Source organism: Hippopotamus amphibius, chromosome 2 (genome assembly GCF_030028045.1).
Source record: "Hippopotamus amphibius kiboko isolate mHipAmp2 chromosome 2, mHipAmp2.hap2, whole genome shotgun sequence".
Classification (NCBI taxonomy): Eukaryota; Metazoa; Chordata; class Mammalia; order Artiodactyla; family Hippopotamidae; genus Hippopotamus; species Hippopotamus amphibius.
In genome coordinates this window covers 213,540,221-213,554,160 of record NC_080187.1, presented here as the reverse complement: position 1 = coordinate 213,554,160, position 13,940 = coordinate 213,540,221, and the positions used below count along the sequence as shown (strand labels likewise).

At 36.5% G+C, this 13,940-nt stretch overlaps 1 protein-coding gene across 5 annotated transcripts in view; it reads right to left on the bottom strand.

Annotated features, from left to right (window-relative positions):
• Positions 1-13,940, bottom strand: part of NEO1 (neogenin 1) — a 232,891-nt gene that overhangs the window by 135,564 nt on the left and 83,387 nt on the right. For all 5 annotated transcript variants that reach the window (XM_057723249.1, XM_057723252.1, XM_057723253.1 and 2 more), the window contains exon 5: positions 6,566-6,702. In XM_057723249.1, coding sequence (XP_057579232.1) covers positions 6,566-6,702 — 137 coding nt within the window. The remainder of the gene's footprint in view (positions 1-6,565; positions 6,703-13,940) is intronic.

Below are 13,940 nucleotides of genomic sequence, written 5' to 3'. Positions count from 1 at the left end.
TTTTTGCTTGATATGTTTTGAGGCTGCATATATATTTACGTTGACTATATGTTTTGTTTAGCTTTTATTTAAATGAATTTTATTGGAATATAGTTGGCTTACAATGTTAGTTTCTTGCTGTACAGCAAAGTGAATCAGTTGTATGTATACATATATCCCCTCTTTTTTAGATTTCCTTCCCATTTAAGTTACCACAGAGCACTGAGTAGTTCCCTGTGCTATATACAGTAGGTTCTCCTAAGGTATCTATTTTATACATAGTAGTAGTAGTGCATAGATGTCAGTCCCAAACTCCCTTCTTTCCTTCCCCTCTTGGTAACCGTAAGTTTGTTCTCTACATCTGTGTCTCTATTTCTGCTTTGCAAATAAGTTAATCTCTACCATTTTTTCTAGATTCAACATATAAGTGATATTATATGATATCTATTCTTTCTGACTCACTTCACTCTGTATGACAATCTCTAGATCCATCCACGTCTCTGCAAATGGCACTATTTTGTTCCTTTTTATATGGCTGAGTAATATTCCACTGTATATATGTATGTTTTCTTTATCCATTCCTCTGTCGGTGGACATTTAGGTTGTTTCCATGTCATGGCTATTGTAAATAGTGCTGCAGTGAACATTGGGGTACATGCATCCTTTTGAATTATGGTTTTCTCCAAATATATGCCTGGGAGTAGGATTGGTGGGTCATATAGCAGGTCTATTTTTAGTTTTTTAAGGAACCTCCATACAGTTCTCCATAGTGGCTATACCAATTACATTTCCACCAACAGTGTAGGAGGGTTCCCTTTTCTCCACACCCTCTCTAGCATTTATTTGTAAAATTTTTGATGATGGCCATTCTGACTGGTGTGAGGTGATAGTTCTGACTTGCATTTCTCTAATAATTAGTGATGTTGAGCATCTTTCCATGTGTTTGTTGGCCGTCTGTATGTCTTCTTTGGAAAAATGTCTATTTAGATCTTCTGCCCATTTTCTGGCTGGGTTGTTTCTTTTTTTGATATTGAGCAGCATGAGCTATTTGTATATTTCGCAGATTAATCCCTTGTCAGTTGCTTCATCAGAAAATATTGGGTTGGCCAAAAAGATCGTTCAGGTTTTTTCCATAACATCTTACAGACAAATCTAAACGAACTTTTTGGCCAACCCAATATTTTTCTCCCATTCTGAGGGCTATCCTTTCATTTTATTTATGGTTTCCTTTGTTGTGCAAAAGCTTTTAAGTTTAATTAGGTCCCATTTGTTTGTTTTTGTTTTTATTTTCATTACTCTAGGCAGTGGATCGATAAAGATCTTGCTGTGATTTGATGACTATACGTTTTATGTTGTATCTTCTTGATCTGTGATTCCTCCTACAAATAGATGTTCTTGCCTTTTAGATGGCCACCTCAACTTTCTTTTGTTTTGCCTAGTATGTCTTTCCCATCCTTTTACTTTAAATCTCTCTGTCTTATTAGTTTTATGTGTATCTTTGCAAAAACATATTGGGGTGTTTTTTTAATCCAATCTGCTGGTTTAATTGATGAGTTTAACCCATTTACATTATTTTAATTACCATTATATCGGGATTATTTCTACAGCTTATTCATACTTTGTCTTTATAGTATACAATGTTTATTTCCCCCCTTTTGTGCTTTCAGTTGTATAAACCTTTCTTCTGCTGTTGAAAAGTTATATGTATATTCTATTTTGATCTGTGGTGATTGCCCTTAAGTTCCAAACTCATATTTTATTTCTTAATATTTGTATCTATAGGTATACAGATATTAGTGTTTCTATCTTTCTCCTAACAATGCACATATACCTGTCCATGTCCACTATTTGGTACTGTCAAAAATTTTAGTACTGGGCTATCATTAACACACTTTTTCTTTACTTTAGTCCCATCCTTTTTAAAAAACAACAATAATGAATGTTCCCAGGTTACTAATGTTGCATGGCAAACAACTCCAAAACATAAAATAACCATTACTGGCATAAAACAACCACTATTTTCTTATGCTCACAGATCCTGCAGTTCAGGAATTATGACAGGGCACAGAAGGGATGGCTTATCTCTGCTCCACAATGTCTAAGAAGACTTCAATGTCTAGGGGTGACTCATAAAGTCGGGGGCTGAAATCAACTTAAGACTTCTTCATTCACACATCTGGTCCCCTGATTAGATGACCTGAAAGCTGGGCTCAGCTGGAGCTGTCTACCAGAGCACCTACAACACAGGCTTTTCTTCATGGCCTGAGCTTCACACAGCATGGTAGCGGGTTCTGAGAGGGAGATCCCAAGAGGAAGTGTCTGGAAAGCACTAATTCTAAGAGAACCAAGAGGAATCTACATGGCTTTTCTAAAAGCCTCAGAAGTCATGTGACATATCTATTTATTCCAATAGCTCCAAGCTCACTCAGATTCAAGGACAACGGATATAAAAAACTCCAGCACTCATTAGGAGGACTTCAAAGAACGTGGGGGCTACATTTTAAAACTCCCATATCTCTTACAGCCTTTCCTGAATACATCTCTTCTTATTTGAGTATTCATTCCAAAAGTGCTTTCAGTGTGTATTTTTCTGCAGCAAACCTTCTTAGGTCTTATATAAAGAGAATTCTTATTACGCCTCACATCTTGGGTACATATAAATCCTATGTGAATTCAATTTTCTTTTCCTTTAACCCTTTAAAAAATGACTCCATTGTCTTCTTCAAATCAAATTTCTCAAAATCAACACTAGGTGCAATCTAATTCTTGTTCCTTTATAGGTGATCTGCTCTTTGTCACTGGAAGCTTTCAGAATTTCTCTTTGACTTTGATGTTACCAGTCACTGTAAATGAGTCTAATGGCTGTTGTTGTTTTTTAATCCTCTCTAATACTTAGCAGTTATTAAGCCCTCTCAATCTAAGGTCTTCCATTAGTCTGTAATTCTGAGAAATTTATCTTATTTCTTCAAATATTTCTTTCTTTTTATTTGAGATCTACTCTAGGATTCCCATTTATCTGAACAGAAGCCCTTCTACACCTTTCATACTTCTTGGCTTTTATTCTATGAGTTCTCTCATTTAATGCCACCTTCTCAGAGTTTCTCAATGTCATCTTCCAACGCTCCTAAATTTGTTCATTAGCTGTTTAGACTATTAGTCTACTGTGTTTTATCTTTACTACATTTTGTACTACATTTTTCATATCTAGTATTTCTACTTGGTTCTATTTCCTACATTTTTTCATACCAAATATTTTTACTACATTTTTCATACTTAATATTTCTACTTGGTTCTATTTTCACGTTTTCTTGTTCTTACATTACACTGCTAATGTCTTTCTTATCTCCTTAAGTATATTTATCATGCTTATTTTAAATTCTTGGTCAGTCTTTTCCAGTAACTCTCCATCAGATGATATATGTTATTCACTTGGTTGTTTTTCCTTGAGAGAGCTGTATGATTCAGGCGACTAGTTTGGCTGTAAATTAACGTTCTTTTGGTATACCAACCACTCTTTCTGAGAATATGTATGGTCACCAGGCCCTAATTGTAGGAGGATGAGCCCTTGAGCAAAGAGCCCTAGGGACCTCAGAACTACTGTTCTTTATTCCAGTTTGCCGGGCATTCCATAGGTAACTCCTCTGGTCAAGGTTTCACATTTAAATTCTTAGGGAGAAATAGCACTAGGCAGAGTCTTCCTAGGTTAAAACCCACCAATCTGGGAGTTTGGAGGCAGTGGGGGGAAGAGGTAGAAAGTGATTCCTTAAGGGCAGTTAGGCCATACCAGACTAACATTAATGCCATCGGAGCCCCAGCAGACCTCTGAATGGACATGGAAGCCTGGGCCATTGCTGTTCATTTCTGCAGTGCAGAGACAGGCAAAGATAGTCTCAAGGCAACACCAGTGAGAAACAACAGTAAAACTTAACAGCCTCCTTCCAATTTATTTTCTCACTCTGGCAGTCCTTAATCCCAGGCTGCAGCCACCACCTCCACAAACCATACCCCACAAACCATACCCCACTCATCCATACACACATACAGGTTCAAGAGAGCCTCAGTCTCCTCACACTTCCCTCTCATTCTTCTAGTTTCTTCAGAGTTGATTTTGTGTGAGGGAGTCAAAAGTTAGGATTAGTTTCACAGGTAAGTAAATGAATTTGGTTGCTGCCTAAAATAAGGGTATCAAAACAGTTAGTTCAACCTTAAATTCTATTGAGGGATACAATATCTAGTACCAAGGAGGTGACATTTTTTTCTCTATTATGTACTGATGAGATGATATCAGCAATAATTTTCAGTTCTAAGCACCATACCACATTCTCTGAAGGTCAAAATCTTTTCAGTTTTTGCCACTATGATGGTGGGGAAAACGGTATCTTTTACATGTGTATTTTTCTGACTGCTGGTAAAATTGACTACCTACTGATGAAGAAACGCAAATAGCTAATAAACTTCTGTGAACTGCCGGTTTGTGTTCTTTATCAGTGCTCTTTAAGTTACTTCTTTTTAAAAAAACTGTTTCTGAAAGGTCTCTGTATTTTAATGATTCTGACCCTTTCCTCAGTTATGTGTTACAAATATTTTTTCCCAGTCTATCATTTGCACAGGGTTTTTTCTATAACTTTTAAAAACATGTGTATGTTGTCAGAATTTGTTGGGTTTTGCTTGACATGCTATTTTTTCTCTTTTTCCTAAGACAGTCTCTCCCATCAGAGATAATACAAACAGTATCCAATATACTCTTCACTTTTTCACATTTAGACTTTTGAATTGAAGTAGAGATCCAACTTTATTTTCTTCCACTTAAGTCTTCTGTACCAATACCCTTTAGTAAATAAAACACTTTTTCTCTTTGAATTGAATTACCACTTTGGTAATATTTTAAAGTTTCATAATTACTTGTAACAGCTGGATTTTATTCTTTTCTATTGTCTAGTCTATTCTTGGGCCAATGCCATGCTGTTTTGATTAGAGAAGGTTATTTCATCTTAATATCTGAGTTTCCTCACTTTTGTTCTTTTCTCAATTTTCTAGAATGTACTCACTTAAAGGGTATCTTCTTTAGGCACAGATAATAAGATGGAACAGGATACAAACTACAAGATGTATGTATTATCCTGTAACTAAAAACCACAGTTAATTAAGCTAACAGAATCTAATCCTAATTAGATTCCATACAATGAAAAAAAAACAAAGAATAGAAATTAAATGCATGGACAAATGCAACTAACAAATACGGCAGACACTATGCTTCCCATTTGAGGCTAAAAACAAGGTACTTTACTGTGGAGGAAACTGAGGCACAGGTAGGGACAATGGAGACAGCATCAGGCCAAGAACCCGACTAACAAAAAAAACAAAAAGGCAAGACATCCACCAAGAGAGGCACGGAGACCAAGTATGATGGAGTTTACTAATATTTTACTTGTCCAGTTCCATCTACATAGAGGTAAAGAAATAATTCATTTTACAACTGGTCCAAAACTACTTTCCATCTACCCAGAGCAAAGGTTAAGCTCAAATGAGGTAACAGTTATATGAACTCTAAATTTTTAGAGATTATGAATCCACCTACAAATAGCAACAGAGAATATAAACATTCTATGCTTCTGCCAGCAGAAAACCCCAATGTCCTCCCCAATTCCTATCAGAGTAGTAATGTGACTACTCCCCACTCTGAAACCCACAAAATGTACCAAGAGAAAGAAACTTTCATATAAAATTCGAAGCCACCCCAGACCACATATCATGAAGTATTCTATGAAATACTTTGAGACAACTTGATGATGAATGTGATGCACTAGTACACACCTCTGCATGTCCAAGCAGGGCTGGATTTCTCGAAAGATAAACAGAGATGATCTTAAAGATTCTTATTTGAAACAAAGACAGATAAGCAGACAAATCATAGGAGAGAGGGCAAATGTTCCTCTGAGGGTACAGTTCCATATGGAGGAAGAACCAGGGAGATGGGGAGATTACGTGTTCATGCCATGGCCATTTTCTTTGACTTCCAAATCAGAGAACCTATAAGGGTGATGCTGTGATGGTCAGCATTAGTTGAAAAGAAAGAAATCATCAAATCAAACGTGTTACGTTGAGAGCCACAGTGCACTCCTTCCTGGGTGATCTATTCACCCAAAAGGAGAGAACACCAATGCTTAGGATATGTGGTTCTGAGTCAGAGAAAGATAAGGCATTTTTGAGATGAGAAAAGTGAACTGAACCTTCCAGATGCCCCAGATCACACCCTTTCCTACCCTATAGATAATAACAACAATAACTAACTTTGAGCTCTTACCATATTCTAGTCACTATTCTGGGAGTTTTACAAGTATTACTCTTCTAATCCTGAAAACAGCTCCAATGAGGTCAGTGCTCTTATTATCTCCACTTTACAGATGAGGAAAACAAGGCTCAGAGAAGTAAATAACCTATAGTTATATAGCAACTTGAACCCAAGCTGCCTGGTTAGGCTTTTAACTATTATGCTGTAGTGCCTCTTCTACATTAACGTTTAACAATGAGCAAACCCATAAAATACAAAGGATTTTTAAAATTTATACAGGAAATATTTGCATACCTTGTACTGTAAGCTCTGCTTGAGCTTCAATTGTTTCATTTCCATTATCAGCTATACAAAAATAAGTCCCAGCATCATCCTCGGTGACATCACTGATCTCCAGACTACTACCTGCCAGCAATACCAACTTTTCAGAGCTGCATAAAAAATATTGATACATTTCAGAACTAGGAAAATAATACCTCAAAAGCTCTCCAAATAAAAGAGATAAAACAGTATTATTTACACAGCTATAGATGGACTGAGATCAATGTAAGATATCAGAATTTAATTTAGTCCAATTTGCTTTGCTTGTATTTTACATGCATAAATACCACAAATACAAATCAAAATGTTACAATGAATTATCTCCGACACTTTAATTATTCCCAAAGGGATACCATTTTTGTGACCAGTTCCACTCCCCACAATCCATCCCTGTTTCCCTACTCTGCCCAGGTTTTTTTTGCAAATTACGTAATTTTGAAGTCTGGTTTCAATCTGAGAGTCACACCACCATAGCTATGCCACGTTCAAATGACTAATAAAGAGGGCAAAATGTCAGAAACAGTAAGTCACAGGGTCACAGGGCCTACTGAAAGTTTCCAATGTTGGCTTGGCTAGGAAAGAGAGGAAAAGAGGAAGGGAAGGGAGAGAGAAGAACAGTTGCCAGAGAGCAGCTTCCTGGGTGTGGTGGCTGGGCATGAACCAGTCACCATCACACCATTATCAACAAGGATGCTGATTATTACTAACCCAGCTCTACAGAGTGACTGAAGCCTATTTAAAGAGAATACATATATTTTTATTTTTGTACAGGTGAAGTATTTTTATAAAGGAATTTTACTCTATATATACTGAGATGTGTTATACAATATTTGAAGTTATCTTTGGAAAGGAAAATAACTACCAGAAGAAAATCTCATTTCCTCTCCCCACTCCCTCCTTCCCTTTTTCTCTCCCTCAAAGAGAATATTTAAAAGGAAAGCAAAATGATCCTATAACAACAAGGAAGAAATCAAAATCAATATTCTGATGAAATTTTTATAAAGTGAATAAAATTTAGTTTGGAGATTCTGGAGAGTTACAATTTATTTTTACTTTTAGTTCTACATCTAAATGGTTTTCATAGGCAGATTTTTCTCTCAAATATTAATATTGTTATAGTTCCTGTCTTTATGCTCAACAGAAAAGTTTTGATAACAATTTGGCTTTTCATATGGAATGCCTGATGGGGAAAAAAATCAGAGAAAATGACTATTCAGTCTGTGTCACACTTATAATTCTCATCGTTAGTAAAGTGCTATCCTGGCTTAAGTTTCAGTACACTCTAAGTTTGGATAATTAGTCTTCCTGAATCCGACAGGCAAGATTAAGGTTCTGGACAAAGAAAAGAAAACTAGAATCAGACTTGGTGACTTCTCTAAGAAATATCCTGCAAGACTAAACTTTATCAAGTGGACTTTCAATGTGAACTATCTTAACTGTACCCTCAAATCACAACTTTATGTGATAGAGAAGCAAGACAACATATAATGGAAGAAAGCAAGAATGACTGGGATAAAAGAGAGAGTAAAGACAGGGTTTGGGTGCCTCACAAAACAAGCAAATTTACAAAAATTAATATCCTATATAAGTTTCATGAGTGGAAAACAATGTTCACAAAAGGGAAATCAGCACTATACACATACAATATACCCAGCTGAGAGGAACATAATTTGAAACACTCATTGGTATGGTACTTTAGAAATTGAGGTATAGCAATTTATATCTAATAATTATACTAAAAAATATACCTGATACTTGCTATGCCTCATATGTGCCATGAGGACAAGTACTGTAGAAGTCAATCTTAATGCAGCTGATTTTGCTTCTCTTAAAAGAAGCCTGGGAGGGAGAATGTCCTTTAGTTTCTCAGAATTCATTTAAGTTGTTCACATAACATATGGTGGCTTAGAGTAAAATGGCAATCAAGCTCTTAGAACTCCAAAACTCAAAGATTCAGGCACCAGACACAGTAAGTAGAAAGATATTCATGGTCAATGGACCCAAACTGAGTGTTGCTGGACCTAAGGAGTGTTTGTATATATGTGTCTCTGAGTAGCCAGGGGTCAGCTGAGGAGAGCTTGGTATGCTAGGGGCACCTATTTCTTTAGCCAAAGGGAAAGGCTTTCTGAGCAGATCAATAACATGGTCAGATTTAGTAAAGAAACAAGAGGAGTGGGGAAAAGACTAGAAGTTGTAAAGTCATTATAACGGTCCAGAATTTAAGAGAAAAGGATGAATTACGGCAGTAGTAACAGGGGTAAAGAGAAGGCATGAAGTAATGACTACTGTTTTAAAAAACTGGGTGATGAAGTTAAGGAGAGGGAGTTATTCATTCATTTAACAATTGCTTATTGGTGTGCTTACATATGTCAGATAGCAGCTGGGATACTGCAGTGAGCAAAAACAAAATCGGTGCTGTCATGCAACTCAATGGGAAAGAAAGACATAAAAAGTGGTAATTCTACAAAATGGTATATCAAAAGAACTTGCCAAGAAATCAGAAACAGAGATTTCCCTGATAAAAATGACCTCTGAGCAGAGATCTGAAGAATGAATAGGAGCTAACAAATAATGAGGGGGAGGAAAAGATTTCAGAAAGAAAGTCTAGCACATGCAAAGGATTGTAACAGAAAGGATCACAGTGTATCTGAGGATCCAAAAATCAGAAGTGTGGCCAGCTGTAAGAGAAAAAAAAAAAGAAAAACATGAGCATGGAGTCAGACCACAGAAGGCTTTGAAAGCCATTTTAAGAATCTGAGTCCTTAACTTAAAAACAATGGAAATCCACTAAATATTTTTAAAAGTGGGTGAGGGGTTGACGATGATGTGGTAAGATCTGAGATTTGAAAAGACTGCTATGGCAGGAGTATTTGGAATGAGGCCAGTGTACATATGGGGTTAAGAGGAGGCTACTGCAATTAACTGAGGTGACAGCTGACAGCACCTTGGAATAAGGTGTTAGCAACATACATGGATTTCAGAGATATTTAGGAGGTAAAATGAAAGATGGATTGGATAGAGAGGCTGAGGAAGAAACACATGTCAAAGAAGACTCTTAAGGTCAGGGCAGTTAAATGTGAAGGGGAACGCAGAAGGAAAATGCCTTGTTTAATCTGAGTGAGAAAGAGGCAAAAAGCGAGGTTGCCAATGGAGAGGAAAACATCTGAAAAAAGGATTCACAAAAGCACTGGAGAGAATGGAAAATAATATCTGGAGCACAAAAGGACTTCTTAGGCACTTCTTCCTCTAAAACAGCAGGAAAGGAAGGGTGGGTGAAAGCTAATGTTATATATATATATACTCTCTCATTTGTTTTTTTCTTTAAACTTTTTATTTTGAGGTAACTGTAGATTCACATGCAGTTCTAAAAAATAATACAGAAAGATCCTCACGTAACCTTTACCTAGTTTCCCTGAACAGTAACATCCGGTAAAACTACAGCCAGGAGACTGACATTTCCACCACCAAAAGGATTCCTCATACTGCTCTTTTATAGCCACCTCCTCATTAACCCCAGCAACCACTAATCTGTTTCAATAATTTTGTCATTTCAAGAAGAATGTTACATAGTCATACAGTATGTGACCTCTGTTGCTACTGTCACTTTTTTAAAAATTTTAGCTATTCTGAGAGGTATGTAGTGATATTTTGTGGTTTTAATTTACAGTTCCCTAAAGGCTAATGATGTTAAACCACTTTTCTTGTGCTTATCCGCCATCTGTACGTTTTTTTGGTGAACCATCTATCCATGCCTTCTGCCCATGTTCTAACTGGATTATGTGCTTTCTTTAATATTGAGTTTTGAGATATTTTCAAACATTATATATTCCACTCCTTTGTTAGAGATATGGTTTGCAAATATTTCCTCCCACTCTGTAGCTTATCTTTTCATCCTCTTAACAGGGTCTTTCACTGAGCAAAAGTTTTCAATTTTGACGAAATCTAATTTCAATTTTCCCTTTTATAGATTGTGCTTTTGGTGTCAAATCTAAGAATTCTTCACCTAGGCTTTGATCCTGATTTTCTCTTATGTTTCCTTTCTAAAATTTCATTTTGCATATTTTATGTTTAGGCCCATGATCCATTTTGAGTTAATTTTTTATATAAAGTATAAGACTTAGGTTGAGGTTCAAGTTTTTGTCTATGGATGGGTGCCTAGTTATTCCAGTAGCATTTATTGAAAAGGCTACCTTTCCTCCACTGAACTTCTTTTGCATCTTTGTCAAAAATTAGTTGGGCATTTTTGTATGGGTCTATATCTGGATTCTCTTTTTTATTCCACTGATATATGTGTCTTTTTCCATCAACACCATATAGTCTTGATTGCTGTTGATACACAATAAGTCTTAAAATCAGGCAGACTGATTCTTCCCACTTTTTAAAAAAACTGTTTTAACTACTCCAGTTCCTTTGCTTTTCCATATCAATTTTAGAATAATGTTATCTAGAGCTACAAAAAATCTTACTGGGATTTTGCCAAGCACTGAGTTAACCTGTATATCAATTTGAAGAGAATTGACATTTTTACTATGTTGACTCTTCTAATCTATGGACATGGTATGTCTCTCCATTTATTTACCTCTTCTTTGATTTCTTTCATTAGCATTTTATAGTTTTTAGCATAGAAATTTAACAAGTTTTGTTAGATTTACACTTAAGATGTTTTATGAGTGATTGCAAATGCTACTGTATTTGTAATTTGTGTTCACATGTTCATTGCTAGAATACAGAAATATAATTGATTTTTATGTTTATCTTGTATCTTGTGACACTGTTGTACTCATTACTTAGTTCTAAGTTTTGTGTATTGCTTAGGATTCTCCATGTAAACATATCATCTGCAAATAGGGAACTGTTATATGTCCTCCTTACTGATCTATGTGCATTTTTTTTCATCTCATTGAACTGGCTAGAACTTCCAGCACTATGACAGTGAACTTCCTTAATTGATTCCTGATCTTAAGGGGGAAGTATCATCATTCACCATGATTTAGTTAGTTAGTTAATGTTAGTTAACTAATGTTAGTTAATAATGTTAGTTGTAGGGTTTTTGTAAATGTTCTGAAGTTATTTTTCTCAGGTTTTTTTTTTTTTTTTTTTTGCATAATGAGTGGGTGTTGAATTTTGTCAACTGCTTTTTCTCCATTGACTAATTTGATCATGCAGAGTTTTTTTCCTTTAGTTTTGGTTTGGTGGATTATACTGATTAATTCGGGGATACTCACTCAGCCTTGCATCCCTGGAATAAACCACACTTAGTTACAGTACATATAACTTTTTATTTATTGCTGAATTCTACTTGCTAATATTTTGTTAAGAATTTTTAATGTTCATATTCATGGGGGATACTAGTTTGTAGTGTCCCCTTTTTTTTACTATCTTTCTCTGGTTTTGTTGTCAGGGTAATACCAGCTTTAATTCCTTCTCTTCTATTTTCTAGAAAGACTGTGCAGAATTGGTTTTAATTCTTTAAACATTGGCAGAATTCTCCAAAGAAACTATCTGGACTTGCAGACTTTTGGGGGGAGTTTTAAAATTACAATTTCACAAATTTAATCTCCTTAAGAGTAAGAGGGCTATTCAATTTATCTATTTCACATTGGGTCAGATGTGTAGTTTGTGTTTGTGTAGTGACATCCCCTCGTTCAGTCCTAATGCTTATCATTTGTGTCTTCTCCCTTTTTTCTAGTTCACTGATTCTTTCCTTTGTCCCATCCAGTCTCTTGCTGAGCCCATCTACTGAGTTTTTTTTTTTTTAACCTTGGTTATTGTCTTGGTTCAAAATTTTCCGTTTAGTTCTTCTTTAAATCTTCTATTTCTTTGAAGAGACTTTCTATTTATCTGCTGATATATTCTATTTTTCCATCTGTTTCAAGTGTGTTCATAATTCCTTGTTGAAGCATTTTAACAATGACAGCTTTAAAAATCTTTGTCAGATAAGTCAAAGACCTGTCATCTCAGTGTTGGCATCAATTGTCTTTTCTCATTTAAGAACTTCCCCGTTCCTGGTATGATGAGCAATTTTCAACTGAAATCTGGATATTTGGGGGCATTATGAGACTCTGGATCTTACTACATCTTTTGCTTTCAGCTGGCTCCTTCTGACACCCAGAGGAAAGGGGAGATGCCACCTCACTGTGTCAGGTGGAGGTGGAAGTCCAGGTTCTACATTCAGTCTCCACTGATATCTGAGGAGGAAGGGAGGAGCTCCTCGTTACTCCTTAGCAGGGTTGGGCCTCCACTGATACTGGCCCTTGGCTGGGTGCAGTAAGAGTGCCTCATTACCATTCCTCACGTGGCGTACAGTGATACCATGAAGAGAGGGGCCTCGACACTACATGGTGCGGAAAGTCCTGACTCTCCACAGGCCTCCTTTAATACCATCCTAGTGGAGGAGGGAAGTTGGGAAGGAGTGTCTCTTACTGCCAGGTGGGATAAAAGTCCAGGCTCTCCAGGTGGCTCCACCGATACAGCGGGGTGAGGCCCTCAATACTGTCTTGTGGGGATGAAAGTCTTGGCTCTCTACTTAGCCTCTAATACCATATAGCAGGCAGGATGGGAGACCTCATTATGACCTGGTGAGGGTGGAAGCCTAGGCTTCCCGCTTGGCTTTTGGTGGCATGGGAGAGGATGGGGGCCACAGATCCTTATGCTGTGTTTGGCTAGAATAGGAATGATTATAATCTAACAGTTCTTATATTACTAGGCTGCCCCTTTCCTGGTCCACTGGCTAGAAAGAACACACTTTTGGTAGTACCTTTTTGTTTATGTCTAGTGGTATTTCCAGGTTATCAGCTTGTTCAGCTCAAGCTGGGATATATGAGGCAAAAACAAAACCCAGGGAACCCACCATAATATTGTTCCTTAGGTCTAAAGGCCCCTAGCCAATCAATCTTCCTCTCTCCACCTTTCAGAGTCTTCCTATGTTTGTTTTACATATAATGTCCAGAGTTTTTAGTTGTATTTCAGCAGGAAGATCAGGGAAAAATACTACTCAATCTTTCTAGAAATGGAAGTCCTCTACTCGTTTTTTAAATAACCTGATTTTTCTACTATTGTCAATTGCAATAACATTAAGCATTTTTATAACTATAACCAGTTCTTTTGCAGCTGGGTTCTAATCTATCATTCCACTAAAATGTAACATTATTTAATTACTAAATTACATTTTACTGTCAGTCACCTTGTACTTTAGGATCTGTATTTTCAGGATTCTCTCCCTTTCAATTAAAACTACTCAATGAATGGGACACATTTCCACCACCGCCCCCAATTCAATAGCTATGTTTGGTTTGGATATGAACAAATTTGATCAAAAGATTAAGTAAATATATCAATTCTTAAGACA